Source organism: Mastacembelus armatus, chromosome 19 (genome assembly GCF_900324485.2).
Source record: "Mastacembelus armatus chromosome 19, fMasArm1.2, whole genome shotgun sequence".
Classification (NCBI taxonomy): domain Eukaryota; kingdom Metazoa; phylum Chordata; class Actinopteri; order Synbranchiformes; family Mastacembelidae; genus Mastacembelus; species Mastacembelus armatus.
The window spans coordinates 16,366,691-16,393,325 of record NC_046651.1 but is presented as its reverse complement, the minus strand read 5'-3'; the positions used below and the strand labels follow the sequence as shown (position 1 = coordinate 16,393,325).

The following is a 26,635-nucleotide window of genomic DNA, read 5'->3' as shown; positions in this document are numbered from 1 at the left end:
GACAGAGACTTTGAAAAACTGTGAAGTTTTTTCCAAAGCAACTTATCGTTTCCCATTTCCAGACAATTTCCTGAAGCCTTAGAGGACCTGAATGAAGCCATAAAGCTCTGCCCCAACAACCGAGAGATCCAGAGGCTGCTCCAGAGGGTGGAGGAGGAGTGTCACCAGCTCAACCAGGAGGAGCACCAGCAGCAGGACTTAGAGTTAGAACCTCCGCCCTCTCCTCCACCTACACCTCCCCCAGAAGAGGAGGAGTCTCTATCTATGTCCATGCCTCTTCCCCCTCCCCCAGAGCCCCGTCTGGAGGACATGGAGCCCGTCCAGGATCTGTTTGAGGATGAGGACTACCTGGAGCAGGAGCTAGAAGCTATGTCCATGGGTCTGCCCCCTCCAGAGTCTCTCACCAATCCTTCCAGCCTTCCTATCATTCAGAGCCCACCGCTGTCCCCCACACATCCAGATCAGATCTACATAGCTGGAGGTTCACCCATGGGCCTGCCTTACGAATATCACCCCACGTCCTCCTCTATGTCCTCTCCAACCCGTGGGTCATACCAGCCCACATCACCCTCTTTATCCCCAACACATCAGAACTCCCACTACCGACACAGTCCCCCTCACACCTCCCCAGTGCATCAGCCATCCTACCGCTTCAGCCCACCTCCAATGGGTACTGGGGGCCAGGGGATGGATCACCAGAGCCCACCGCCTTCGCCTTTACGTCGGGCTGCTCAGTATAGAGCCAGTCCACCAATAGAGGGTGTTTGTCTGTACAGGTCCCAGTCTGGGTCACCTGTGCGCTACCAGACAGAGCAGCTCCCTGGGCGGCCCAAATCTCCCCTCTCTAAGATGAGCAGCCAGCGTTCATTCCAGCTGAGCTCACAGCCCTCTCTGTCCTCCCAGCACCACCAAGCCCAAGGCCTTCGTCTTCAGCCTTCTATAGCCCAGATAGTCCGAACAAACCAGCCCAGCAGTGTGATGGGCAACAGCAGCTACAGTGGCCAGATGGGCCACTCCATGGGTGGTCGTTACCAAGGAGGTTCAGTGGACGTGGAGAGCCGAATGGTCTACCAGCCCTCCCTGGATGGACGGTCCATGCCCCAAGTCCAGGCGAGCCTCAGTTCTGGGGCCCTCTGTCAGCACGGCGGCCGAGGAGGGGTTATGGAGTCAGGCCTGTTGAAGGATGAATTACCCCAGCGCCCCTCCTCTGCCTACCGCGCCAGCAGTGGGGGCCCAGGGGGCATCCGTTACAGCCAGACACCTCAGATAAGCCGTAGCCAGTCAGCCGCCTACTATCCAGTTGCTGAACATGTTCTGGAGCGTGCCAATGCCATGCCCCCCTGCCAACTGGGCTCTCCTGAGATCCCCCATATGGTGAGACGTCCTGTCAGTGCCAATACTACTGAGATGAAGCAGCATGTGCCCACCCCCAGGCCTCTCATCCATTCTCAGAGTGTAGGCCTTCGATTCTCCCCCTCCAGCAACAACATCTCAACTGGATCCACCTCCAATTTAGCACCAGGTTTCAGACCTTCCTCTTCCATTCAGCAGATGGAGATCCCACTGCAAGCTACATATGAGCGCACCTGTGATGACATCTCTCCCATCTCTCCCTCGCAAGGCGGTGGAGGGCTGTACCAGGGTGAGACCACTCGCTCTCGGAATACGCCCTTCATGGGTATCATAGACAAGACGGCGCGGACTCAGCAGTACCTGCATCAGCCCCAGCGGTCCAGGGCCATGACGTCCATGGACTCTGCTATCAGCCCCACTTCGCCTGGCCAGCTGGTCCAGCAGGGCTCCACCTACAGTCCCCCCACCTCACTGGGCAATATCGCATACTACAACAAGACCAACAATGCCCAAAATGGACATCTATTGGAGGAGGACTACTACTCGCAGACCCAGCCCCCTTCGCTGGGCAAGCTGGCAAACGGCTCCCGTGGCAGTGGGGACATCCTGGAGCGGGTCAGCCAGGTTCCCACTTACCCAGACGTGAAGGTGGCGAGGACTCTGCCCGTGGCACAGGCCTACCAGGACAACATGTACCGCCAACTCTCACGTGACTCCCGGACCCAAGGCCCCACCTCCCCCATCAAACCAAAGAGACCATTTGTGGAGTCAAATGTGTGATGGCCTGTCTGCGATTGGTTGCTTGGACTGGGCTTATTAGTGTGAGTGAGAGGAGAAAAACAGTTAACAGCAGATGTGGCTGAACCTTGTATGTGACATGAACAAAACCGTCTTGAGGAACTCACAAGAGACAGATCCAGAGAGCAAACCGCATACTTGGCACATTCGCACTTAGGGTACTAGACGTTACCTTATATTAAAAAGCATAACAAACAGTGAAGCGATTATTTCATTATCATATTCTGCACACAGGTAGGATAACAGGATGGTCTTCAGTTCTGATCTCATACAGAATCAAAGACCAGTGCATTTCCAAAATGTTGTGTGGCACAAAGCTCCCACAAGTGAACACAGCAGGTTGGATTGTAAGAGTGACAGTGACTCTACTTGTGGACTCTGTATCCATCTTCTGTTCTTTCAAAGTGTGCTCTTAACCAAGGTTGCTAGTAGGCTCTATTCTATGTAATACAATATTATATGTTCAATACTGTACATTGCTCAGAAAATACAAATGGCTCAACAACTCAGTACTTAGAGAAAAATAACAATATTTATAATTAAGTTATATATTGTACATAGAAATAAAAAAAAAGCCTAGTTTGCGTTTGAATTGCATTCTGTTAACCCTGCCTTTTAGTCCCACTGCTAGTCATATAGATGTGGAAACCAACCAGTGTAAGGAAGGAGGGACACAGACCAACTTTGAATTATTTAATTACCTCTTTGTTATCAAAATCAGATTTTGTTTTTTTTTTTGTTTTTTTCTGTAAAATGTCAAATATTGGCCAGATTTGCCTGACCAGGAGTTGCCTGACCAAATCCTAAAGGCAGTTAATTTGCAATGATATAAATTGAGAAAAACAGGAAATCCATACATAGAAGCTTGAGCCAATTTTTTCTTTATGCTCAAAAAATGACTGAATGACTAATGTAATATAAAAAAAAGTAATTTTGTGTCCATTGATTAATTGAGGATTTATCAGCTGTGAGAACATATGGATTCAAATCTTTCAGAATACAAGAAAATGAATGTACGCACCTTGTAAAAGTCTTGGCTGATGCTGTTATTTAAATTCGATTAACACACAGCTTTTTTTGCATAATTTTTTGTTTATAGAATCAATTTGCAAAACAGTCACTTCACCTCATCTCTGAGGGTCAAATATGTATGTTATGGTTTATTTTTCGACAACATTACTGTCTAAAACCTCATGATATGCCTTAGTGTGACATAACACCAGCTGTCGAGGCTGCAAACCTACTGTTTTCAGCCATATTAGTTTAGCATCCTGTCAATAAACATCTTTGAACCAAAGCATACATTGCTCTAGTTTTTTACAAGCTCATTAGGTAGTTGTTTTGCAGAAATGATAAGTCTTGTTTTGTGGACAGCTTGCTGTAATAGACAAAAAAAAAACATTTAAAATCTGACTCTCTGGCTACAGGAATTTAAAACCATTCTTTAACTGAGTGATGCTGTTCAGATGATGAATATGAAATCTAAGAGGAAAAAGTTTGCCTTTGTCCCTCCTCCATATGTGATAACACTGTCCTAAGAGAGGGCAGAACATACAGTACATATGCTAGTGATGGGTTAACATTGATAGTGCTCAGCGACTAAAAGCAAGCAAATGCATAAACAATGTTTCTCTTTCTCCCACATTATTTTGTCATTTCTTTTAATCCATAATGCATTTTTCTTCTTCCACCTCTGCACTAAAATGCCTGTTAAGTTCTTAACTAAGGGTGCACTTTATGTATTTTACTTACTTTGTTATGATTGAGTTTGGAGAAAGTGGGTGTGTGATGTGTCAGACCTCTGACCAGTAATATCAGATAATTATAGACACTATTATTTTATGATTTACAAAGCAGTGATGAATAACAATATGAAGAGCAAACAATGTTTTTAAACTGGTGAAGATGTATAGAGTTTCTAGCACAAGTTGTATATACTGGCTCAGATATCCACTCTGTCCAGCTCGGGTTAGTGTTAGTGAAGCAAGTCTGTTTCAAGAGGCCAATCATATTTAAGTATTCATAAAGATATCCACAACATCCTCAAGCTCTAATTCAGCCAGTCTGTTGCACTGGTCTTGCACATGTCTTGAAAATAAGTCAAATCTACTGCAAAAAAAAAGAAAAAAAAAAAAGAATGAGTGATGTGTCAGTGCACAGAAGCTCCTGCACTGGAGTTTGGGTGATAGAGCAAGTCGAATGAGGACAATATTCAATTCATTTGAATATTTGGGAAATGTTAAAGACTATTTGTTCGCTTTCAGATTTAAAAAATACCAACAGCGAGACAGTTCCTCTGGACTCTCTCCTGTTCATCCTCAGTTTCACGTGCTACCAGAGAGTTGCCATACTTATCTTTACAGAAATGAAGGTATCAACTGTATTATACTTAATTTAAAGACAACGTCTAAGTTGAGGATATTTGAGGGTGTAAGGGTTCAAACTGTCTGTGTATATTAGTTTGTTGTAAATAGTCTTGATGCATGTTCTATTCTTTCCATGAGCTCAAGCAGAAACATGTATAGCAGTGTCCTGACTGGTGTGCGATACAATGTTCAGCTCAAGATAAGGAGACTGCTGTCCCTGAACTATCCTTATTGTTTTCCTTCAACCTCACCAGACAAAAGCAAAAGGTTCTTTTATTTTATTTTAATGTATTTGCTTGCTGAGCAGAGTTCTCTTGTCTGTAAATGTGAGCTTTCAGATCGCTGTGATAAAAAGTTTAATTAAAAACAATAAAAAGAATGTGTTTTTATCTCATGATAACTGATTGTAATCTGTACAGTCAAACCTATGTATTGGAGAAAAAAAGAACATATTTATAAATGGTTATCAACTGAAACACGACCTGCATGTCAGTTATTTATCTTACACATTACACATATTTGAACATACAAATACAAATGTAATTTATTTTGGGTGATTCTGGTCCATATAATCATCAATAACCCCTGCGTGCTGACACGTTAACAAGCTCCAATACAGTGTAATGCCATCCAACAAACTTGCAAGATATGAAATATTTGTGAAGCAGATGTTTTTTTACCTGCTGTACTGAATTCTTCATTTTTATTTTTTGGTCACTTGGGGGCAACAGAAAAAGATAAAAAGAAAAAGTTGTAAACATAACACTCACATGTCTCTTTGTAAAGTTTTATGCCAACCTTTTTAGCAAATACTTGACATCCAGCACACATAGAAATATGGAGTGCTTAACAGGAATGACAGTACCCATAAATACATTAAAACAAACGTTTATGGTGTTAAGAGAAATTGTTTTATCAGAAGAGCTACAGTCCCTGGATGTATAAAGGACAAGTGCGGCATGTAAATAATTGTTACTATTCCTTCTTCTTTTTGTGTGTGAATAGATGAACCAGTCCAGGTACAAGGACCATGACAATTTGAGGCACCATAATAAATTTGACCATGAACAGAACATAAAAGAGGCCCTGTGATTGGACTGGGAGTGGTAGACGATGCACATGATACAGCCCCATGGATGAAATAGCCAGTGATAAAGCCCTTGGAGCCCATGGGAGAGACCACCCTCCAGCCTTCCAGTACTGGGCCAGACCCAAACCCAGTAGGGCCCCGCAGTCTCGGAACAGAGAGGAGAATGGAGCTGTATCCAGGCGAATCCACTCCGCACGGCTGCACCATTTTTTAGCCAAAGCAATAGACCTGTGGAACCGAGTATGTTCTGTCAAGGCAGGAAAACTTCTCCGCATGACCAAGGTTATTACACACACAACGTTCTCACCAGTACTTACCAGGAGGGGTCAATTCCCAGCTGCTGCAGCCCACCATGCACCATCAGAGCGCTGAGCATCAGACCAATGCTGATGCTAAAAAAGAACAGCAGAGGGCGGCCTTCTGGCACTCTGTGGTTCAGAACAACCCCCAGAAAGAAACCTGACAAAGAACAATTGTCAGTACAAACTTACGGTCAAAAATATCGTAGTACTGCTAACACAAATAATCTATATTCTATAGAGATATAATTTGAGATAACATAGATATTATGTTACATATATCAACATCTTTAGGTGTGTCAGACAACAAGCAAATGATTCTGTGGTCATTTTTGGATTAATTATGTTTGCATGGGGTAGGCTAAATAACAGAAAACACTTCACTGTATAATTCAATACAGTTCAACTTCAGACCTGTTATGGAGCCAGCAATGACCTGGTGAGGGAAGTGGGCAAGGATAAAAACCCTGGAGATTCCAACTGCCACCAGAGTCACCACATAGAGCAGGTAGGGAACAGCTGATAACACCACACTGGAGAAATTCATTCAGAAAGAGCTCTGATATCCTGCAAATATCTAAGCCATAACTGCATATTTTAAAATCGGCTTACCTGTGAGTACGAGAGTACAGAAACGACCCCAGGGAGGACACCACGACCCACAAGACTGCACCTGTCACCATTGCATGTCCTGATGGACTGCCTAAGAGACAGAGACCAGGTATACAGATTGACCGACTGTGAAAAAAAACACACATCCACATCCACATCATCGCATTTCTCTTTGAAGACTTCTTACCTGGGCCGGTTTCACAGGTGGAAGAAAACTGGTGAACTTTGGGTTGCTGGCTGACAAACAGATGTGATTCACCTATCCACCAGAAAGGCCTCTCTCCAAACAGTATCCTGGAAAAAAAAAACTTTAATATATCGCTGCATATGGCTGTATTAGTCATGTAGCTGTCCTTGTAATAATCTAGGTATATTTACAGTAAATGTAAAAGTCCATTCTATTTGTCACACTCACTAACACTGAATATCGTCTCCTACATTTCCTGGGATATATGTTCCTTTAATTTCCTAAATTTTACTTTGTGGCCCCTTGGATCAACTATCTTTTCTTTCTGAGCACTTTCTTGTGTTGAGGAAATTGCCACAAGTCATAGCCGCTTTCCTGTGCTGCATATAAGTGGTTCCGCTAATGCCTGTTTCGCATCGCACAATACAAATGGTCGGACTCCATGTAAGGTCAATTTTAAACTTCATAGTTGCAAATGTCTGAAAAGAGAAAAAAAACGTGTTTGATATTATAAATGTGTGACACTGACTGCGATGAAATGAGGCTTAGCTCCTTGCTAAAATGTAGGGATGTAAACCCTACCCTACAAAAAAATCAGGTTTAAGAGGTGCCGGTTGCTTGTTTTTTACCATTTGAAAACCAAGTTCAACCACTCCGAAATAGCTGCGACCCAGAGAACCGCGACTCCAGTTCGTTTGCTGATGAAATATGTGAAAGGAAAGACGAGGAGGAAGGCAGCTTTGGGGTCTCCTATGTGAGTGACAACCAGCCACAATCTCTCCTGACTCCTCGTCCTCTCCTGGAGACTTTCCGCCATCCAAATGCCTTGGGTGTAAACCGCCTCCATTACTGAATCCTCTACACACACATGCACTTTGTTATACGGTGAAAATAAAAATACACGAAATCGTTATGCCTGCTTCTGCTTCTTCCTCTTCTTCTGGGTATTTAATGGCGGTTGTCCATGTTATGTTACATTAACGTTACCGCTGTTCCGCAACCAAAGGGGGCGATACCATCATAGCTCCAGCAGGGGGAGCCCTGCGAAGCTCATTTGAATGGGAGACAAAGCCACAACTTTCTACTTCGATGAATTAAATTATATCTCCGTTTTTTACCAACAGTGACAGCATTCAGTGGGAGATCTGTTGCTACAGTGTCAGGTTAGATACGAGAAACAGTAAATATATATCGCCGTGCTAGAAGAAATGACCGCTACAGGACGTACTTCGACACGCCCAGATGACACGTCATTACGACATCGCGTCGCTTTACGTAAGGCAGGCGCTCCGGTTTCCTGGCGGAGAAGATGGCGGCTCCTGGACCGGGGGAGTATTTCAGCGTCGGGAGCCATGTCTCTTGCCTCACCTGCTTGGGCCAACGTCTACAAGGAGAAGTGGTCGCGTTTGACTACCAGTCGAAGATGTTAACTCTGAGTATCCTTTGTTGGTTTCCCGCTGCGGATGGTTCCCTGGCCTGCCTGGCTGCACGGGCCTGGAGGGTAACCGAAAATATGTCAAATAGTGATCCGCGCAGGCGTAATTGGTGGCGGCTGAGTTCCATATCTTTGTCCGTTTTCAAATATTTTTCATCTGCGAGGGAGCTGCCCGTCTGTTACTTCTCCGCTGAAGGTGTTGTCGGTGTTGCGGGGATATTCTGTGGCTTCACGTTGTCTGCTAGAAGGCGCATGTGTTGAGAATCCACTCATTGTGTTGCCAGACCTCAACATGGATCACTATTTGGCAACGAGTCCCAGTAAGGCATCATGGCTGTGTGCTCCAAACAGGCAGCACCGTGGCTCGTTAGCAGGCTAACTGGCACCTAGCGTACCCCCTGGGGCCTGTTTACACCGATTTACCTCGGTCGGTTTTCATGTCATTACGCGGACATGCTAACGGTTGTTTCCAAAAGCTAAAGGGGGGGGGGTGGACACCGAGTACCCATCCACGCTGCGTTCAAGCTCGGCTAACATGCTAAGTTTCGGTCAAGCACACGTTAGCTCGGTTAATTAGCTTTCTTAAGCTCATCGGTTGAGCTTTTTTACTTGTCTCATCTGGATGTTAAGACTGAGTGTAATGATTGGGTGGTTATGGCGTGAACTGTCCGTTTCGTTTCGACGTGATTCTGGTGGAACAGGGACCGTGGGTCCATTACGACAAGCTTGCTGGTGACACCCAATTCGTGTGGGTGTTGGTGTATGTGTATATTCTAAACATCAATTCATCCTGTGCCACATGATTTACATAGACGTAAGTTTTAAGGCGTAGTTATGACTAAGTGACCGAACATGCCGATGCACCAAAATGAATGGATTCTGTGGTGGTTTGACAGTTGTCATCACAGGCCTTGACAGTTTATTTTGTCCTGGAAGAAATTTGATTAATTTGTAATTTCACAGTCAAATTAGGTTTTATTAAGTTAGAAGAACCTTCGTACTAACACACAGCTTTGTGGTATACAGCCCAGCATTTGACTGTCACACAAATTGTATGTTAAATTCTACTTGAAATTGAAAGTGCAAGCTTTTTCGTTCTGTTTTTCAGTGACACTTTAAGGTCACACTGTCACTAGCATGACAGGTCAGCTCGGTCCTGAGGCTTTTGGATCAGTTTGCCAAACAAATTAAAGAGTAGCTATGAACATTTTGCAGTTTGGTGTAAAATATAGGGGCAACCTGTTAGGCATCAAAATGACACTGACAAGCTGTACCTATATTACTGACAGAGCCAATGCATTTAACCCCTGATCAAATGTATGCATATGTTTTTGCATAAAAATTCAGAATTTTGTCAATCTGGGTTCTTCCCAACAACAAGCCACTGCTGTCCTGTGGCTGAGTGTAATTTATTAAATCAGGTGCTTAATAAAACAAGTCAGAATTTATTGAGATGGATGCAAAATTGACAAAACTGCCATTGGGCAATTGATTAAAAGCATGGCTGATTCAGTGTAGTTGTCCGCATGAGTAATTTAAAGTAACAGAACAGGAGCATCTACTTTGCTGCTACAGTTTGTATGTTCTCTCTCTATATAAATTTTTTTTACAAGTCTCCATTCATTCATCCATGAATGCTATAGATGGCAGCACTGCCCTTAGTAGTCACATGCTGTAACTGGCACTACCTCTCACTGTTGGTCGGCCAGTGCACTCTGTATATAAGCTCCTCTGTGCAGTCTGAGGTTCATCAGCGGTCACATATCACTATGCATTGTGCTTTGTGATGGATTCTCATGAAGTTGTATGCCTTGACTAAAGTTCTTTCAAAGAATGTGCTTCCTCCAGCGGTAAGCCAAACCTCAACGACGTCATCCTGATCAACTTAGCCTATGTTTCTGATGTGGACATAATAAATGACCGCACTGAGACTCCACCCCCACTAGCATCACTCAATGTTAACAAGGTAAGTACAGCCTTGCTTTTGCTCTTCACATACAGGGGTTGGACAATGAAACCGAAACGCCTGGTTTTAGACCACAGGTGACCAAAGGTTTGGCTAGAGCAGCCCGGCCATGGATATTGACCCTGTGGAGCTCCCGACGAACAGTTTTGGTGGAAACAGGAGAGTTGAGGTGCACATTTAATTCTGCAGTGAGTTGGGCAGCTGCGGTTTTATGTTTTTTGGATACAATCCGGGTTAGCACCCGGACATCCCTTTCAGACAGCTTCCTCCTGCGTCCAGTTACTCCTGTTTGATGTGGTTTGTCCTTCTTGGTGCTATGCTGACATTACCCTGGATACTGTGGCTCTTGATACATCAGAGACGTGCTGTCTTGGTCACAGATGCACCAGCGAGATGCACACCAACAATTTGTCCTCTTTTGAACTCTATGTCACCCATAATGTTGTGTGCATTGTAATATTTTAAGCAAAACTGTGCTATTACTCTGCTAATTAAAGCTTCACACTCTGTCCTTAATGGTGGAATGTGCAATCAATGAAGATTGGCCAACAGGCTGGTCAAATTTAGCCATGAAACCTCCAACACTAAATTGGCCAGTGTTTCAATTTCATTGTCCAACCCCTGTATGTTGGTGTGTGCCTCCATTGCCAATAACTTTGATGACGAATCAAACATTATATACAGCAATTGAGTATAAGCTTAAACTTGAAGGCACGTGTAACTGAGAGCTCAGCAGCCCATTCCTCGTCGTGTTTCTCAAACAGCCAGCAAAGTGAGTAGTGATTTGTCACCTCAGCACACTGTGGGCTAATATGGTGTTTTCTATTGACTGATGTAGTGGAAGCTGGTAAATGAGGGCTACACTTGATTTGCTATTCAGGCAGAATAAGCTGAAAATTGCAGCTGCACTTCAAGGAATGCATGCAATTCCATGCTAGAATAAGTTTAAACGTAAATTGTTTGTATTGACATTTGATTAAGATCGTTTAATCACATCTATATCTAGTCTCACCTGTGGAGCAGAAGTTTTTAGCAGTAACTCCCTGCACACATAAAAAGATCCAAACTGTCCTGACCTTTTCTTATTAAAATAAGCTCTTCCTGTCAAAGCAAATGGTGTTTGCTGTTATTAATGCTTTTTTGTTGTTTGACTTTTCATAGCTTGCCAATCGAGCACGGACAGAAAAGGAGGACAAGCTGTCCCAAGCCTATGCAATCAGTGCTGGGGTTTCCGTGGAGGGCCAACAGCTATTCCAGACTATTCATAAAACGTAAGATCCTCATGCTCTTTTCCAGTTGCTGATGTGATTGAGCAGATAGCAGCAAACCCAAAGCTGAATCTTTAGAAACCTGACAAATGTAAATTTAATTTTAGAAAGATCTGATCTGAAAGAGACTCAAGAACATTTACACACTTCCTAGTAGACTGAAGCATATTAAACTTTATAAAAAATTTAGTCAATCCTAAAACAAAACACTGGCAGCAACATAAAGAGCAGCACAACACAAACTTTTCCTGCTCTTAAAAACAAAAACTCAGTAGAAGCATCTACCAGAAGAAATGAAAATGCATTTTGATGAGAAGTCTTGTTTTACAATAGTCCATCCTTTTATTACTCCACTCACGTGCCTCTTCCTGATGTTTGTTCTGTCTCTGAACACAGTTACAGTCCAGATATCTTCGGTCCTCCTGGAGTCTTTCATTGCATTAACATAATTCTTGATTTGCTGGTTCTGCACAGCAGCATGTGTGTGGCAGTGGAAACTCACCTAGTTTGGTGCTGTTTCAGAAAGTTACATATTATAATTAATGTTCTTCTGTGCTAAATGCTGAGCTAATTCCATATAAAACTGAATGTTTTTTCTTTTTTTTAATGACCAAATCCAAAATACAGTTTTTGTCACAATCTCAGAGTATTTCCCTGTGATGGCTGAATAATGTCCCAATCACAGAAAATGACGCTTATGTTGAGTTCAAGCTTTTTTGATCTTGACAAAACATGTCAAATAATTGGCTTCGTGTCCCTTTGTGGCTGTCTGTGAAATTAAAGTTGCTTTGTGCCAGAGTCACGTTTGATGGTGTCAGATGTTAGTCTCAGATATCTGATCCCTCCCTGTTCTGTTATCAGAGGTTATTGTGGATCTGTATGGGTGCTTCTCAACTCTGTGGCACAGATGCAATTTTGGTGAATCTTATTCCTTTAAGGAAACCTTATTTCATAATGTTTTCATTACTCTGCATTATTTTGGTTGATCAAATAATTCAGGTTCAATTATAGTCCAGGTTTTGTTTTAATGATGAATAACATCTAAAGAAATAGTGACATTTGAATTTTTCATATCAATCTAAGCACCTAGTCTGACATTGAAATCACCTTTTCTCTGCAGCATCAAAGACTGTAAATGGCAGGAGAAGAACATTATTGTGATGGACGACGTTGTAATCTCGCCGCCTTACCAGGTTGAGAACTGCAAAGGCAAAGAAGGAAGCGCTTTAAGTCATGTACGCAAAATAGTAAGTATACTTCATATCTATACAACATTTTACTAACACTACGAGCTTGTTGTGCTGCAACAATTATGTTCATTTTATTCAGTATATTTCCAAGTGGATTTAGCCACAAGTGAGTAAATCTAGAGCTCTACGTACTGGCTCTGCCAACACTTAAAGCACTTTTGTTTTTCACAGGGAAATGAGATCACTAGGGATGGATGAACACTGAAAGTATTGTTAGATATATATTTTAATACGTTCAGTAGTGGGGATGTAAAGCTAAAATGCTCGATACAGACTAGTAACACCACACTTACAGGCAGGTGAACAGTCTGCTGTTACATTGAGGTTAGGTGTGATAATCATGTCAATACGGTTGTTGTATGTATCTGTAATTTCATTAACACTCACTCTCCACCTGGTTGTGGCTGCTTTCACTGAGCTTTTGTACGCAGACTGATTTTTCTTTTATGCAACTGTCTGGCCTTGTTCCTTAGTTTCTGTAACTTGACCAGGTCGTGACTGTGAAAAATAAAATATTCTCCAGCAACCTGGTCAGTATAAATAAATAATGGTGGACGCATTTCAAATGTTATTCATAGAGGGTGTTCATCCACACATTGCACTCCAGTATGTACAAGACACATAAGAGTAGTAACAAGTAGTTGTGAAGTATAAGATTCAAACCCTGTTTACTGGTAAATAAAATAGTAAAAAAAAGAAAAGCTGGTTAGTTTATCGTGTATGACCGAATGTCAAATTAACCTCTAAGAAACTGAAACCAGTGAATATTTGGCTTTTTTCTTCATGATGTGTAAGGTAGACGGATGTTTGAAGGGTTGATTTGTCACAGGACTGATGTTCACATTGTCCATTAAATGCTTTTGTTTTACTCGTGCAGGTTGAGAAACATTTTAGAGACGTGGAAAGTCAGAAGTCCATGCAACGTTCACAAGCACAGCAAACACAGAAGGACTCCACTTTATCTTCTTGAGTTGGCAGTGTGGGTCGGCCGGGGAAGACGATGCAGGTGGTTTTGTTCCCACTGCCAGACTAAGTCAGCATTCCTTGTCCTCAGTCTGAGACCACAAGGAGGAGCGCTGAGGGCCCTGGATCCAGAAGATCAAAATACCATTAAATGAAAAAGACAAAAAAGAAAGAGGAAAGATAAAATCTTAAATTAGACTTTATAAAAATAATTTAAACATGAACCATAAAGCAACCATAGTTTCCTTAACTAACTTGTCTCATTCTGCCTCCACTCCTCCCCTCCTGCCCCTGAAGCCTTTTGTTTTTCCGCCCTCCTTCCTTTGCCTTCAGTTCCATTTCAAAAAGAGAAAACTAGAGCAGTCAGAAAGGCTTGTTAGCTTTATTTTCTCTCATTGTTTCCTTTTTTGCTGTATCCATGTTCTACTGTCTGTATTTTCTGTATTTTAAACAAAATGTGACTTGAAACGCCACACTTTAAAGGACATTTTCTAAAATAAAAGTAACAAAAATTCTGACTGTAATACTGTAATTTTCAGTGGCTTCTTGAATGGCTCACGATGAATGGTTTCATTGACAGATTGACAAACACCTTCTTGGTTTCAGCTAATCGACCGTGGGGCGTATCTGAGGCTGAAGTACTGGGCTTGGGTCACTGGCATATGTGACCATCACTGCTGTTCTTCACTGTCCTCGTTATAATAGCATGTTTGGTTTCTATGTGCATTGCTCAGGGTTCCTGTCGGGCGTTTTGGTAGTAGTGTTGTGATCCATCTGTGTAATTACAGGGAACACATGCCATCACTGTTTGAGATTAATGATTTGAATGTTTTTCTTTCTGGTTTCTCTGAAGGTGCTTGAAATTAACTGTTGTCCACTTGGGGACGAAGAGCAGCGGTGTGAAGTCTTTAAAACATGTAGGTTACGTTGGTTGATTGCAGCTGGATTTTCATGTGTGAAATTGTTGGGAAAAGCCCTGATTGGAGATATAGCTGATCTCAGGTGGCTGATGTGGTTTAGATGGTTTACACCTGTCCACTGATAGCTTGTGCCTGTTTTAGGGCTACAGTTAAGTGTCTTTAGTTATTCTGCTGATTATTTTCTTGTCTGTGATTTGTTTGGTCTGTTAAATGTAAGAAAATTGTGAAAAATGTTAATCCCGTTTTTCCCAAAGCACAAGTTGATTTACTTATGTCTTGTCCAGCAAACTGCAAAACAACTCTGAAGCCGTTTCATCAGAACTTAGTGATTTAACAGTGAAAGTGGTTTAACAATTTGATTGCTCCTATAGTGATCCACAGTGCTGCAAAGATCAGTTTAGAAAACTTGAGAATGGTGAGTTTATGAAAGAGACGTTCATTTAGTTTTAACCTCAGTGTAATCATTTATCAATATAACAAGCTGTTTTTTCACCTATTTAGAGATTTTATGGAAAATCGTGATGCAGAAATGAACTGCTCTCATGGAGAAACATCTTAATGTGTCCATATACTGCAGCAGATGGAAATCCTTATTTAGGAAAGGGTCCAAAATAGACCAGATTTGTTCCCCAGATATGTTTTGTGATTATCTGTTTAAGCCCATAATCCCTCTCTCATCAGGAGTAGTCCATGTCCACTCAAATAATTTACTGAGATGAAATACCACTCCACTGAAGAAGCTTCTCTTGGTTTCCACGTGTATTACTGCTAAGTGAAATGTATACAAGTTAACTGTGCCGTTCAGCAGTGACCAGGTCCAAACGGACGATGTCTGCACGTGGCTGCACAGTGCTTGTGATGCCTCTGCTGCCTCTCACTCTGAACGCCATGCTCAGCTTCAGGCTGTGTCCCAGCCCCTGCCTGTGCTATGACTCTTCTGACCTGGTGGACTGCAGATCTCGTGGGCTGCTGTGGGTCCCTCCCAGTGTACCTCATGGAACCTGGCTGCTGGATCTTAGCGGGAACAAGCTGACAGAGGTACGCACCAGATCCTTCAAAGGGCTGTGGTCACTCAAGATCCTCCTGATGTCCAACAATAGCATCCAAAGTCTGCAGCCACAGGTACTGAAAATGGCAATGTCCTACTCTTATTGTGCATATTCTGTATTTAATACTTGGTTTTGCACAATGCTGTAATGGAGGAAATGGAGAAGTACTGTGATCTGAATATACTTTGAAAAGTCATAGTACTCAGTCAAGATTATCATGTTGCAGATAATTATTACTTCTCCAGCTAATTAACACTTTTATCAGTGATCTTACACTGATCTGTTTACAATCTTAGCTGTTAACTAAAGCTTTGAAATAGATCAACCAATATTTAAATTTCCAATATTTAATCCTTTTTTAATTAAATGTCACAAATTGCCACTTAATGCTAAGAAAGTCAAGCCAACATGTTCTTGTAGCTTAAAGTGATGTCTTTAAATTGCTTCTTTTTCCAAAAGCAGAAATGTTCATTTTATAAACAGACAAAAATGACAGTCATAACTGAGAAGTGACATATAATGATAATATTCTGTACGGTAAATGACCTTCATAGCTGATCAGGGTGGTTACTCATGTGTCTCTTTCTATATTTCAGTCTCTCTCATCACTGCAGTTTCTGGAGAGGCTGGACCTGAGCTTTAACCAGCTGCACTGGCTTCCTCAGGACTTCTCACAGAGTCTGAGCTCCCTCCTGGAGCTGCGACTGGACCACAACCAGCTGCACCACCTGGACTCTACCTCACTGGGTGATTTTGAAAACCTCAGGAAACTGGACCTCAGTTACAACCGCATTCGGACAATAGACGTCAGAGCTTTCTGCAGCCTGTCTCAACTGAATCTGCTCAGCCTACAAGGAAACAGGCTGAATGTGCTTACAGATGGCCTACTGAGCAGGCAGCAAGGCCTGGAGGTCCTGCTGCTCAGCCACAATAACATCTCAGTGATTGAGACAATGGCTCTAGCTCCTTTGCGGAGTCTGACTCTGCTGGGTCTTCAGGGAAACCAGCTGGAACACATCAAGTTCAGGACGTTCCTGCAGCTCCAGACTACCAGCACCCACCTTCAGATGTCCTTTAACCCCTGGTCTTGTGACTGCGAGCTGCATCGCGTCTTCAGCAAGATCCAGCATGTTCGACATCTGCACGTGGAGGATTACAGGAACATCATCTGTCACACTCCCGCTCAGCAAGCTGGGAACTCCCTGGCCTCACTGGGGAGCCAGCTGTGCATGGCTGAGACGGCATCGGTGCTCGTCATCACTGCCACTGTGACGCTTGCTGTGATTGGTGCTCTGGTCAAAGCTGAGCACAATCGGAAGAACAAGCCAACTGTAAGTGATACAGAGTCACAGAGGTGAAGAGGTGGTGGGACTGAGGAGTGGCCTGGTGTTTTGTGCACAATAGTCTTTAGGTAACCTCACAATATCACATTTCATTCTGTGTTTAGTTCGCAGTTAAACCTTTTTTAATTTGTTTTAATGGTCCATGTGTTGCAATATTTAGTTTAGAGACAACCGTAGTGGAAAAGGTAAAGTGCAGACAAGTCCTTCAGAAGATTGGCAGGAGATAAGACTAAGAGAATAAATCAATTACTTTGTTGTGCAGCAAGTTGAGACAATTTAAACTTTATTCATCCCTGAGGGGAAATTCAATTATCCAGATTATATGTACAATTTATGTAGATTTTAAAGTGACAGATTTATGATTAAACTCCTCTCTGGCCCCTAAACGTTTATTAGCTTTTAGAAAGACCTTCACCAGCTGCAAGACGTCTAAATGTAAAAATAAAATAGAACCCTGACTTTTTAAGTGTTACTGCATAACAGAAATGATTTTAGGAATGTGGTTAGTATAATTTAGTCTGTATCAGCACCTCTTAATGTTTTTGAAATCCCAAACACTTTTATTTAATTTAATTTAAATCTCTCCACTGCCAATGTATAACATTTTTATTCTGGCTATTTTTGTAATTGCTCCACAAATCCTAGTAAAGCCAAAGTAATGCAAGAAATGAAAAGTGAAATTTCAGCAAGCCAAAATTATTGTTTTAAATTAATTTATATTTTTGCTATCACACTGTTCCATTGTAGGTGTGTCATTAAGATACTAAACTATCTTAAACCTGTCAGTACCTTAATGACACACCTACAATGGAACAGCGTAATAGCAAAACTGTAATAAATTACTTATTTAAAACATTTAATAATTTTGGCTTGCTGAAATTTACAAATTTGCAAGTAATTAGTGATTCTTTACCCTAAACTGGAAAAAAAACCTTCTTTAACCTTGTCTGCATGTAGTTGCCAGTTTATTAGGTACATCAATAGCTAAATCTATTGCAGTCTTTAAATCCTCTCTTCATGACTGTCAGAATTTACAGCCGTATGTGTTGAACTTGGTTGAAAAATGTTTTGTTTCTTTCTGCTTGGTCACTTTGGATGGTGCTGACATGTTTTAATATTTTGTCCACCTTTTTAAAGAGAGGGCAGAATAACAGAAACATCTCTGTAATGAATTACAGCACCACAAACTTCACCGTCCAAAATGATCAAACAGTTGAATCATCTCTAAAAAGGTATGAAAAACATGTTGTAACCTTCAAGACGAGAGGATTTATTGCTGCAGTGTTTTAGCTTTAGTTTTAGCTTGTTCTATCCAATGAAAGATAATTGCTAATTTTAACTCAAAGTAATTTTTCAATATCTTGCCTTGGATATTGCTATTGTGCTGAGATACACGTAATGTTAGACCTTGAGAACTTCAATACAGTAAAGACAAAAGATAGGAAATACATATTTCAGATTTATTAATTAAATGTATTCTGCATCAGTCATAACAGTCAAAATGATATCCAATGTAGTCCACAACAAAACCGTTACTTTTAGCTTTTCATCCTGGACATCGCTGCTCATTTTATGGAAAGGTGATAGTCATAGATATCAAAATAAACAGTATTACAAGAATCAGTAAAACTCAAATTTGAAACAAATAGGCAAACATTTAATGCATCATGTAACTAAATTGAGCTATTTTATATAAAATGTGAGCAATATTTATTCATAAGATACAAAACTCTACTTAATAAATTTACTGAAAATAGAAGCAATAGGCAATGCAAATTTTATAGTGTCCACTGCCAAATGGTCAGAACGGTCGCTTTCCCATTTCATAAGCAATACCTCATAAGTTAAATTTTAAGTTTCCCTTTTAAACCATTTAGTGGAAAACACTGTCAAACCTTTTAAGACCAAAGTCTTTAGAGTAAAATGAAATCCTGCATATATACAAAAGCAATACTCAGTGTCATGTTTCAGAGCATAACAGATATAATGTACACTTGAATCCAAATAAATTATTACATTTCAGGAAGCTCATGTTTTTGTTTTTTTTTTCCTTTTTCTTTCAAAAGCAAAGTTATTAACTTGCAGGAAAGACATTAACTGTGTCTAACATCCAACCAACAAGGCCTGGAGTGCTTGAATCCTGAGAGGTCACAGCAACGGCAGCTTTGAGCACAAAGTTGAGCTGTGACATAAAGGTCAGCGATTTCATCGTGCGCAGAAACCTCAGTCTGTAAAAGTCATCTGTGAGAGCCTGAGGTGTCAACCATCAGTGGCCAGGATCAGCACAGCGCCGAAGATTCCCACATTATGTCCTATCAGCTTCATCTGGTTCCAGAACTCTACCTTGCGAGTATGGTGCCAGTAGCCCAGGTTTCCGTCAATGAGAAGAATCACCAGAGGGAGGACGGTGGCCAGGATCTGTGCAGCCAAGCGGATGTAGCAGCCGGAGAGGAAAGCCAATGCAAGCACCCCAAACAGCACCTCGAGCAGCATCAGAGTGATCTCACCCCCCGCAATATGGTTCAGATATGCCTGCCGGTCCTCCTTGCTGTGCTGGAGTGAGTACACCTAGTGGGGGTAAAGTGGTACTGCATTATTTAAAAATAACAGACAAGTCTGTACACCAGTTTAATTGTCGAAAGGATAAGGCTGCTAATATCTGTTATTTTTCACAAGCCCAAACAGACTAAAACTAACAGTGGATTTCGTGGGACCAGAATGAATCCAGAAACTGCTTTTGCTTATATTCGTCTGTGCCGTAGACCTCCATTTTTGTTCGTAAACTATTAAAAATACACTTGTGAGCCACATTGCTGCACTGGTTAATAAATCTCTTCCTCACAAAGAACAAGGGGCGGTCTGTTTTTTTAAAAAAACAGCTCTAAACAAGAAGGAAGGGCGATCACATTTTAGTATAGTATGTGGTGAAAAAAGAGGTTTTAGTATAGTATGTGGTGAAAATTGCCTCTTTTCACCACATACTATACTAAAATGTGATCGCCCTTCCTTCTTGTTTAGAGCTGTTTTTTTTTTTTAAAAAAAAAAATGCTCTACTAAAACTGCTTTTTTTCACCACAGACACCATTTCCACCACATGCTCCACACACTTTTTTTCACAACATGCTATACTCAAGCCTTTTTTTTTTTTTTACCACACATTTCTCCACTGTGTTGTGAAAAAATAAGATGCCATTTTCACTAAGGCCTTTTTTTTTTTTTTTTTTTTTTTAAATCACATGCTATACTAAAACCTTTTTTCACCAAAATAATGCCTTAGTGAAAATGGAATCTCTTTTTTTTAAACCACATGCTATATACTAAAGCCTCTTTTTCACCATGTATTTTACCACTAGGGCATTATTTTGGTGAAACTGATACCTAAGTATAGAATGTGGTGAAAAAAGAGGCCTTAGTGAAAATGGCATCTCTTTTTTTCACCACATGCTATACTAAAGCATCAGTGGCAGACTGCATGGAAGATCAGAAAGGAAAAAAGATGTCCTGCCTAGCACTGTTTTTTCATTGCAAGGGGTCAAAGTTGCTTATAATTTTTATTTGTTGTATACTTTGTTTTGGTTGCATTAAAAATGATTTAACCAATAAGAGGTTTGTTTATTATTGTAGCAAAAACAAACCTGAGAAATGGCAGTGTGCACCTTCTTTTGTTGATAAATCATGAAAATAAATTTCATTTGCATGGGTGAATGCTGTGAGTTTTTTCTCCTCAGTCAAATATTACACAAACTTTCACCAGATATTACACTAAGGCTAAATTTTCATCACAGAGACCCTTGTCAGCTTTTGCTATTTTGTCACCTGCAGTCCACTGCTGATTTTTGCCACATTTTACACTAAGGCAAACATTTCTCCTAAAATTTTTGATGAATAATTTACTAGGCAAAAACTTTACATATTACACTAAGGCCTAATTTTCACCACATACTACTTTACAGTTAAATTTTCATCAGAAATGTGTAAAATGTGAAATACAAGAGTCTATAGTAACATATTTAAATGTCTTAAACATATTCCATCTACAATGAAATAGAATTGGGAAAAGCTGAAATTTAAGATGCTGAAACTAGAGAATTTCTTGTGTTTTTACTTAAAAAGGATGAATAATTAATCATTTTTATAATCAACTAATCGTTGGAGCTCTTAGCATCATAAGGCAAGTGTACTCTATGACTCTTTGGATTTTATTTTGCTATGAGGTGTCACCAATGTTCACTAAGCCCTCTCACAATATAAATAATGTATAAAAGAGATTTGGATCTTACCATGCAGATGAGATAGACTCCCAGGAAAACTTGTCCAGTCGACTGCAGGGATCTACTGCGAGGTTTCTGTCTGTAGACCTCCCCCGCCCCACTGGCCAAGACCAAGAAACCTCCAATAATTGCCAGCGCTTTGGAATACATTCGTACCTGCAGGACAACAAAGTTCAAGCTGTAATGATCAAAGGCAAACATATGTTGTATTGTCAATCTCATATAAAAGAACATAAAGATACGTTTACACTAGCAGTGTTGACCCAGGTTGTCTTTTTCTTCTTGTGTGACACAGATCTGTTTCTAATTATTATTATTTCAACAATGATATGAGCCAATTTCAGATACTGTATTTCCAGACTATATGTTGCACTGGAGTATAAGTTGCTTTTAGCATAAACAGCCTTGTTGAACAGAAAAAACATATATGAGTCGCTTCAGTGTATAGTCACATTTCTAATTACACTAATTATAGTTTAAATTATAAAAAAAAACATGATATTTACATGTTCTACTAAAGATGTCTGATGGCTAGTATTCAGAAGCACACCTGTAACTAAATATTAGCTTTGCTACTGTAAACCAAAGGGGATGACTCACCTTAAGCCAGTCCCCATAGTGCACCTGCTCTCCAACGTACGATGCGTAAGTGCTAACAGCAAGCTGTATAGCAGCAGCCATCGCAAACCACCTCCTCTTCACCCCAAATGACATGAAGCTGGCACAGAGCACTGCAGCCCCCATGTCCACATACAGGTACGGTATATGAATATCTGGCTTCCTGGGGATGACATTAGAAAGGGTTTCAATTAACTTTTTTCAATTTATAAGTGAAACTACACACAAACAAAGAAAAATCAAATGACTATATATATATATATATATATATATATATATATATATATATATAAATATAAATATATATACCTATAGATGAAAAGACTAAATCAGGTACCACAATAAAAACTGGTGGGAACACATTTATAATGCACGGGAACTATCTTGTGGCCATTCAGGATGTGAAGGATCACATACCATTACTTATGTGTCTGAATTGAAATGTTAGCTACTAAAGCAGAAGTGTGTAACATTTGTATTTTTCTGATGGGCCTATTTCCAAAACTTATAAAAGAATAAAAAAAAACTAATTATTTTAACAAGTTTATCATTTTTCAAACCAACTTTCCAAACATTCACTGGTAAAAACTTCTTAAATGTGCTTTTGTCTGTCTTACCTGACGGTACACAACATTTCTGCACTTTGGACTGTTTGCTAACAAAAAAGCAACTTGAATACATACATCATCTATGGTACAGAAAAATATTGCAGCTGACATCAGACCATCAAAATCCTAAAGGTGGTGTAGAAAGACTAGCAACGACTCACATTCATGAAGTTGTAATCTCTAAAAGTTCAAGTAAATCACGTAAAATAAAGAATCAGCAGACACTCAAAAAAGCTCATAGTAAGTTGGAACAAAATAGTATTGCTGAAAACGCACCAATTTGAGACAGAGGTAAAATGTCCCAGCTGAGAGAGGCAGGCATGCAAGACAAAGCTGTTTGTCATTTTCTTTAAAGTTGATTTAATTATTGGATCTTTCTGAAGGGAGTGGTTATCATAGTAAAACCAAAACTACACATATTGAAACGCAACATGAAAAAATCCCACCCTATAATTAGTACAAGAAGAAATGAAACACAGACTGGGCACTGCCCATATGAAAATTACAGACCAAGATGTAGCTAAGCTCCTGACATCTTAATTCAAACAATAACTTGCGGCTGCAACTTTCTTCCTAAACTAGGAAACGTCTTTTTAACTATCTGGACGACATTTGTCTAGTCACAAACTGCTTTTGTCAGCTGGGTTACCTTGAAAATAAAGACTGTTCGTGCAATACTTTGACTCTATATAAGTTGGTTAGTTAGCGTTAGCTGCTTGGCTAATGCTAGCCGTTTTGCATGTTCTAGTCGTGCATTCTTCTTACCTTTTTGAGTCCGCTCGTTCAGCGAACAGCATCAACATACTAAAGCAGTTCCAAAATCCAAAGCGGGTCAAAATAAACGCTCCTAACTGGCTCAGAAATCTTAACATTTGCTTTCTATTAGGAGCCGCCATCGTTGCTGTTTGTCTATCCGCCAGCGACACGGGGTTGAATGGTCTTCCGGTAAAGTACGCATGTTTCAAAATAAAAGTTTCTAGCGACACACCGTAGAGAAAGTGTATTTAATTCAACTCTGAAACTTTTAATTTGAAAGTAACGTCTGTTCCAGCGCACAGACGTCCTCCTATTGGCTGACAGATCCACGTGGGCTGGACGCGCTCATTCATGGGACACCGGGAGAAGATAAAAATGCTCGACGGCACCATCTACAGGAGAAAGTAGATCATTACACAAATGATCAGAGGTCCATACATAACCTTGTTGTTTTCTAGCAAGCGAAGCTTTAACATCCATTTTATTTTTATCAGAAATCAAGTCTTCACAGAACTTTGGTCTAAACCAGCATCACCAAAATATCTATGCTGACCTGTCAATCAAAAACAGGGTTTCAACTAAAAATTATTTCTGCATGAATGAATTATGAATTAATCCTTTTTTTCTGACGTTCATGCATTTATGATTAATCCTGTCAAGCAAATACTGTCATGCAAAAATGTGTTTTGTTTTCTACATGTTTAAACTGCACAAATATATAGGAAATTCTATTGCCCACTTTTTCTTAAAGCCTCCCCCACAGTGTCAAGAAAATAATTCTGCTGGGATAAAAATAAATGTTATATTTATGTTTTTGCCCTAAGACAATATGATTAAAATTACAAAACCTAATGAAGTTATTTACAAATAAAAAAAAGAACCATTATACTGAATTATCAGATACTATATAAAGTTCTTCTTTAAGAGTTTTAGAGTGAGGGGAGTTTTTCCTCAGGTGCTCAGGGACGCACTAGGCCTTCGTAATGACCAGGAGTGTCTCCTCTCTGCTGATAATCCACAGTGGTGTGTCTGGGGTTAATCTTGAATAGATGAGACTAACCCAGATCCTGAAAACAGCTTAGTGTGAGTCCTGCTGAGGGTTTAGCTCAGGATCAGTAGCTTGTCATGCCTCTGATGAAATGTCACTTGGAGGTGATGGACACAGAGTAGTTTCACCTGGCAAGACAGTTTCATAAATTCTTTAACATTATCCTAAGAAACATTATTTGTCTGGAAATAGTTTTCTGCGTAACGCTGACAACTACAAGTCTTCACTTTCACTGGAGCTTTATGGTTATTCTGATATATCAACAGGGTTGTAGAGTTGATGGAGCTTATTCTTGGTTGCTTCGGGTTGGGGGGTGGGATACAGTCTATCAAAAGACTAACATATATTGATTATAGAAAAACAACCATTCCCACACCCATTTACATCTACTGACAGTGTGGAGTTTTCAGTTTTGTTCTTCTAGCTGTTTCCTGAGACGTCCACAATCGGTTTATTAGGATGACGTTGTAAAAATAAGAGCACCTGATTGGATGGACATCAAAAGTAAAGTATATAATCAAATCAGTGATGCCTCTTCCTCTTGGCCCATGGCCCTGTGCTGATGCATAAACACACAATAAACCCAACCCTTAAAACACATGTGCACATTTCTAGCCGATATTCTTTCACTACATTTAACACAAAGTCAAAATATGCCAAAATGTAAATAAAAAGCAGTACATAGATGAAGGTGATCCCTCCACATTTTTATATATTTTGGCACATCTAGGACAATGATGATGACGATGATGTTTCCACAGTTATCTTTTCTACTCACTTTCTCCACCATGTTGTCTGCAGATCTCTAAGGATCTGTGCAGTCTTCCTCTTTCCTGTTCAGGGGTTATGGATCCTAATTGTTTAATCGCATCACAGGGGATTGGTGACATCAGGTCCAATCCTGTGCCGACGTCTACCAAAAGCCACCAGTGGGGATCAGCTGAGATGAGGAGCTGTGGGACAGCACAGATCAGTCAGTGTGAAGAAGCAACAGGACAAGAGGAAGACAGACAGTGGATGAGCTGTTAAGACACATTTCTCATATTGTCGGAGATCCCGCCATTCAACAGGTGAAGATGTTTGTGTTGGATTTACATGTACTGTCAAAAAAGTGTTTTTACGTATGAAATAGCTGAAGAAAGTCAGAAACTTGATTACACTTAATGATCTTGATTTCTTCTTGCAGCCAGGATGGCTCGGGATATGACAGATAAGGAAATCTTGAAAATGGAGTTGGAACAGTTGAAGAAGGAAGTTAACACACCTAGGACACCAGTAAGTAAATAAGCTGTTCCCTTTGCCTTCAATTGTGAAAAACCTGCCCGTTATATTTACGACACCACAAACCTCTTGGAAACAACAGAGGGACATAAATGATGAATGAACTGTAGCATGCAAGTTTAAATGTTTCTATCACTGTGCCTGTTAAAAGATTTACTTTCCTAAGCTTCTGTTTGTTTTCTTTTGAAGGTGGGTGCGAACTGTGCAGAAACCATTGCTTTTGTTGAGGGGCTGTTACCAAATGATCCGCTGATTAAGGGTGTTCCAGATGACAAGAACCCCTACAAGGGGGAAAAGGGAGGCTGCATAGTAACATAGCACACAGACATCCAGGGAAAAATCAGTTTTTTATGAGCGTCAGTTATGTTGCTGTAATATTTCTCTGGAAACCTTGTAGACAATGTACTGTAGTATGACAACTAAGATCTGTAATGGCAGTACTGGCATTGAGAGCGAGCCCTTTTCACTTTTCCATCACTGGATTACACTATGTACCTGTTGAAAATGTTTCTATGTCGACTTGTAATTAAATGCAAATAGCTGTAAAGAGCTTTGGCCTGATCTACCTGTTCATGTTTCAGTTTAATGCATTCCTATCTCGCTTTCACATCATTATACTATATTGCTTAATATTAAATAGGTTTGAGTAAGTAATGCTTTGCTCAAACCTATGTTTGGTGTTGTCAACATTTCTGTCTGTAAATCAGCGCAAGTCAACATGGAGATCCCCAGTGTTACTGTGAGAAGCAGGGCAGCCGCTGCTTTAATACTTAATAGGATTCACTCACACAGGCCGGTGGACACAGAGCTGCTTCCTGTAACAAAGTCTTTAAGCTTAATCCAGCAGCTTCATCGCAGTTTCCCTGTCAAGTTCTACATCCAATTAGGGTCATTTATTCATTCATTTAGTCATTTACCATCATTGGAAATTTATAATATAATTATTAGTGTCAATACAGCTTTTGGAAGTGCAGGTCTGATTTAAAAGTGAGTAAGAATAACAAATAATCCTGAATAAAGCAAGTAAAACAGGTAATTCATGCTACAATAAATCTTTTTTAGTCCAATGACCAGAAGCTGTATCAGTACCTTTGAACATATAGCCATTTATCATTTACAGGACCTTGGTGATATAGAAAGAGTCCAAATCAACC

General features: G+C 40.5%; 6 protein-coding genes across 14 annotated transcripts in view; 4 read left to right on the top strand and 2 right to left on the bottom strand.

Moving 5' to 3' along the window:
* Positions 1–4,906, top strand: part of tanc2b (tetratricopeptide repeat, ankyrin repeat and coiled-coil containing 2b) — a 115,655-nt gene extending 110,749 nt beyond the window's left edge. For all 8 annotated transcript variants that reach the window (XM_026314705.1, XM_026314703.1, XM_026314704.1 and 5 more), the window contains one exon: positions 63–4,906. In XM_026314705.1, coding sequence (XP_026170490.1) covers positions 63–2,133 — 2,071 coding nt within the window. In that variant the 3' untranslated portion in view covers positions 2,134–4,906. The remainder of the gene's footprint in view (positions 1–62) is intronic.
* Positions 4,781–7,914, bottom strand: g6pc3 (glucose-6-phosphatase catalytic subunit 3). Its single transcript, XM_026314713.2, has 6 exons — positions 7,335–7,914; positions 6,706–6,812; positions 6,519–6,609; positions 6,321–6,439; positions 5,925–6,066; positions 4,781–5,835 (listed from the first exon to the last, which is right to left on the bottom strand). The coding sequence occupies exons 1-6, from the start codon at positions 7,550–7,552 to the stop codon at positions 5,493–5,495; spliced, it is 1,020 nt and encodes a 339-aa protein (XP_026170498.1). The 5' UTR covers positions 7,553–7,914; the 3' UTR covers positions 4,781–5,492.
* A 53-nt stretch (positions 7,915–7,967) lies between these two features.
* On the top strand, positions 7,968–13,715 carry lsm12b (LSM12 homolog b). Its single transcript, XM_026314714.1, has 5 exons — positions 7,968–8,141; positions 9,973–10,106; positions 11,268–11,377; positions 12,495–12,621; positions 13,502–13,715. Exons 1-5 carry the CDS (start codon positions 8,015–8,017, stop codon positions 13,592–13,594), a joined length of 591 nt encoding a protein of 196 aa, XP_026170499.1. The 5' UTR covers positions 7,968–8,014; the 3' UTR covers positions 13,595–13,715.
* A 150-nt stretch (positions 13,716–13,865) lies between these two features.
* Positions 13,866–17,577, top strand: LOC113135075 (leucine-rich repeat-containing protein 17). Of its 2 annotated transcripts, XM_026314711.2 has the most exons (3): positions 13,866–14,504; positions 15,313–15,629; positions 16,153–17,577. In XM_026314711.2, the coding sequence occupies exons 1-3, from the start codon at positions 14,414–14,416 to the stop codon at positions 16,912–16,914; spliced, it is 1,170 nt and encodes a 389-aa protein (XP_026170496.1). In that variant the 5' UTR covers positions 13,866–14,413; the 3' UTR covers positions 16,915–17,577. The 2 variants fall into 2 exon arrangements, with proteins under 2 accessions (XP_026170496.1, XP_026170497.1); XM_026314712.1 differs by lacking the exon at positions 13,866–14,504 and having other exon boundaries at positions 14,657–15,629.
* A 768-nt stretch (positions 17,578–18,345) lies between these two features.
* On the bottom strand, positions 18,346–23,349 carry tmem101 (transmembrane protein 101). Its single transcript, XM_026314757.2, has 4 exons — positions 23,162–23,349; positions 21,771–21,951; positions 21,180–21,326; positions 18,346–19,467 (listed from the first exon to the last, which is right to left on the bottom strand). Exons 1-4 carry the CDS (start codon positions 23,290–23,292, stop codon positions 19,159–19,161), a joined length of 768 nt encoding a protein of 255 aa, XP_026170542.1. The 5' UTR covers positions 23,293–23,349; the 3' UTR covers positions 18,346–19,158.
* A 2,042-nt stretch (positions 23,350–25,391) lies between these two features.
* On the top strand, positions 25,392–25,799 carry gngt2b (guanine nucleotide binding protein (G protein), gamma transducing activity polypeptide 2b). The gene is made up of 2 exons (XM_026316115.1): positions 25,392–25,475; positions 25,671–25,799. The coding sequence occupies exons 1-2, from the start codon at positions 25,392–25,394 to the stop codon at positions 25,797–25,799; spliced, it is 213 nt and encodes a 70-aa protein (XP_026171900.1).
* The last annotated feature ends 836 nt before the right edge of the window (positions 25,800–26,635 follow it).

Bases quoted from the DNA above. Each gene is read 5' to 3' on its own strand.
- g6pc3 (XM_026314713.2), bottom strand. From the start codon at position 7,552: ATGGAGGCGGTTTACACCCAAGGCATTTGGATGGCGGAAAGTCTCCAG. The intron at 6,067-6,320 runs GTCTGAAGTTGA...GTTCTTTGTCAG, and splicing joins CATTGCTGGCTCCATAACAG to GTTTCTTTCTGGGGGTTGTT. The intron at 5,836-5,924 runs GTAAGTACTGGT...TCGGTTCCACAG, and splicing joins CTGGGAATTGACCCCTCCTG to GTCTATTGCTTTGGCTAAAA.
- lsm12b (XM_026314714.1), top strand. From the start codon at position 8,015: ATGGCGGCTCCTGGACCGGGGGAGTATTTCAGCGTCGGGAGCCATGTC. The intron at 10,107-11,267 runs GTAAGTACAGCC...GACTTTTCATAG, and splicing joins CATCACTCAATGTTAACAAG to CTTGCCAATCGAGCACGGAC. The intron at 11,378-12,494 runs GTAAGATCCTCA...TTTTCTCTGCAG, and splicing joins TTCCAGACTATTCATAAAAC to CATCAAAGACTGTAAATGGC.
- LOC113135075 (XM_026314711.2), top strand. From the start codon at position 14,414: ATGTTTTTCTTTCTGGTTTCTCTGAAGGTGCTTGAAATTAACTGTTGT. The intron at 14,505-15,312 runs GTAGGTTACGTT...TGTGCCGTTCAG, and splicing joins GTGTGAAGTCTTTAAAACAT to CAGTGACCAGGTCCAAACGG. The intron at 15,630-16,152 runs GTACTGAAAATG...TCTATATTTCAG, and splicing joins TCCAAAGTCTGCAGCCACAG to TCTCTCTCATCACTGCAGTT.
- tmem101 (XM_026314757.2), bottom strand. From the start codon at position 23,292: ATGGCGGCTCCTAATAGAAAGCAAATGTTAAGATTTCTGAGCCAGTTA. The intron at 21,952-23,161 runs GTAAGAAGAATG...TGTCATCCCCAG, and splicing joins GAACGAGCGGACTCAAAAAG to GAAGCCAGATATTCATATAC. The intron at 21,327-21,770 runs GTGAGTCATCCC...GTTGTCCTGCAG, and splicing joins ACTATGGGGACTGGCTTAAG to GTACGAATGTATTCCAAAGC.
- gngt2b (XM_026316115.1), top strand. From the start codon at position 25,392: ATGGCTCGGGATATGACAGATAAGGAAATCTTGAAAATGGAGTTGGAA. The intron at 25,476-25,670 runs GTAAGTAAATAA...TTTCTTTTGAAG, and splicing joins TTAACACACCTAGGACACCA to GTGGGTGCGAACTGTGCAGA.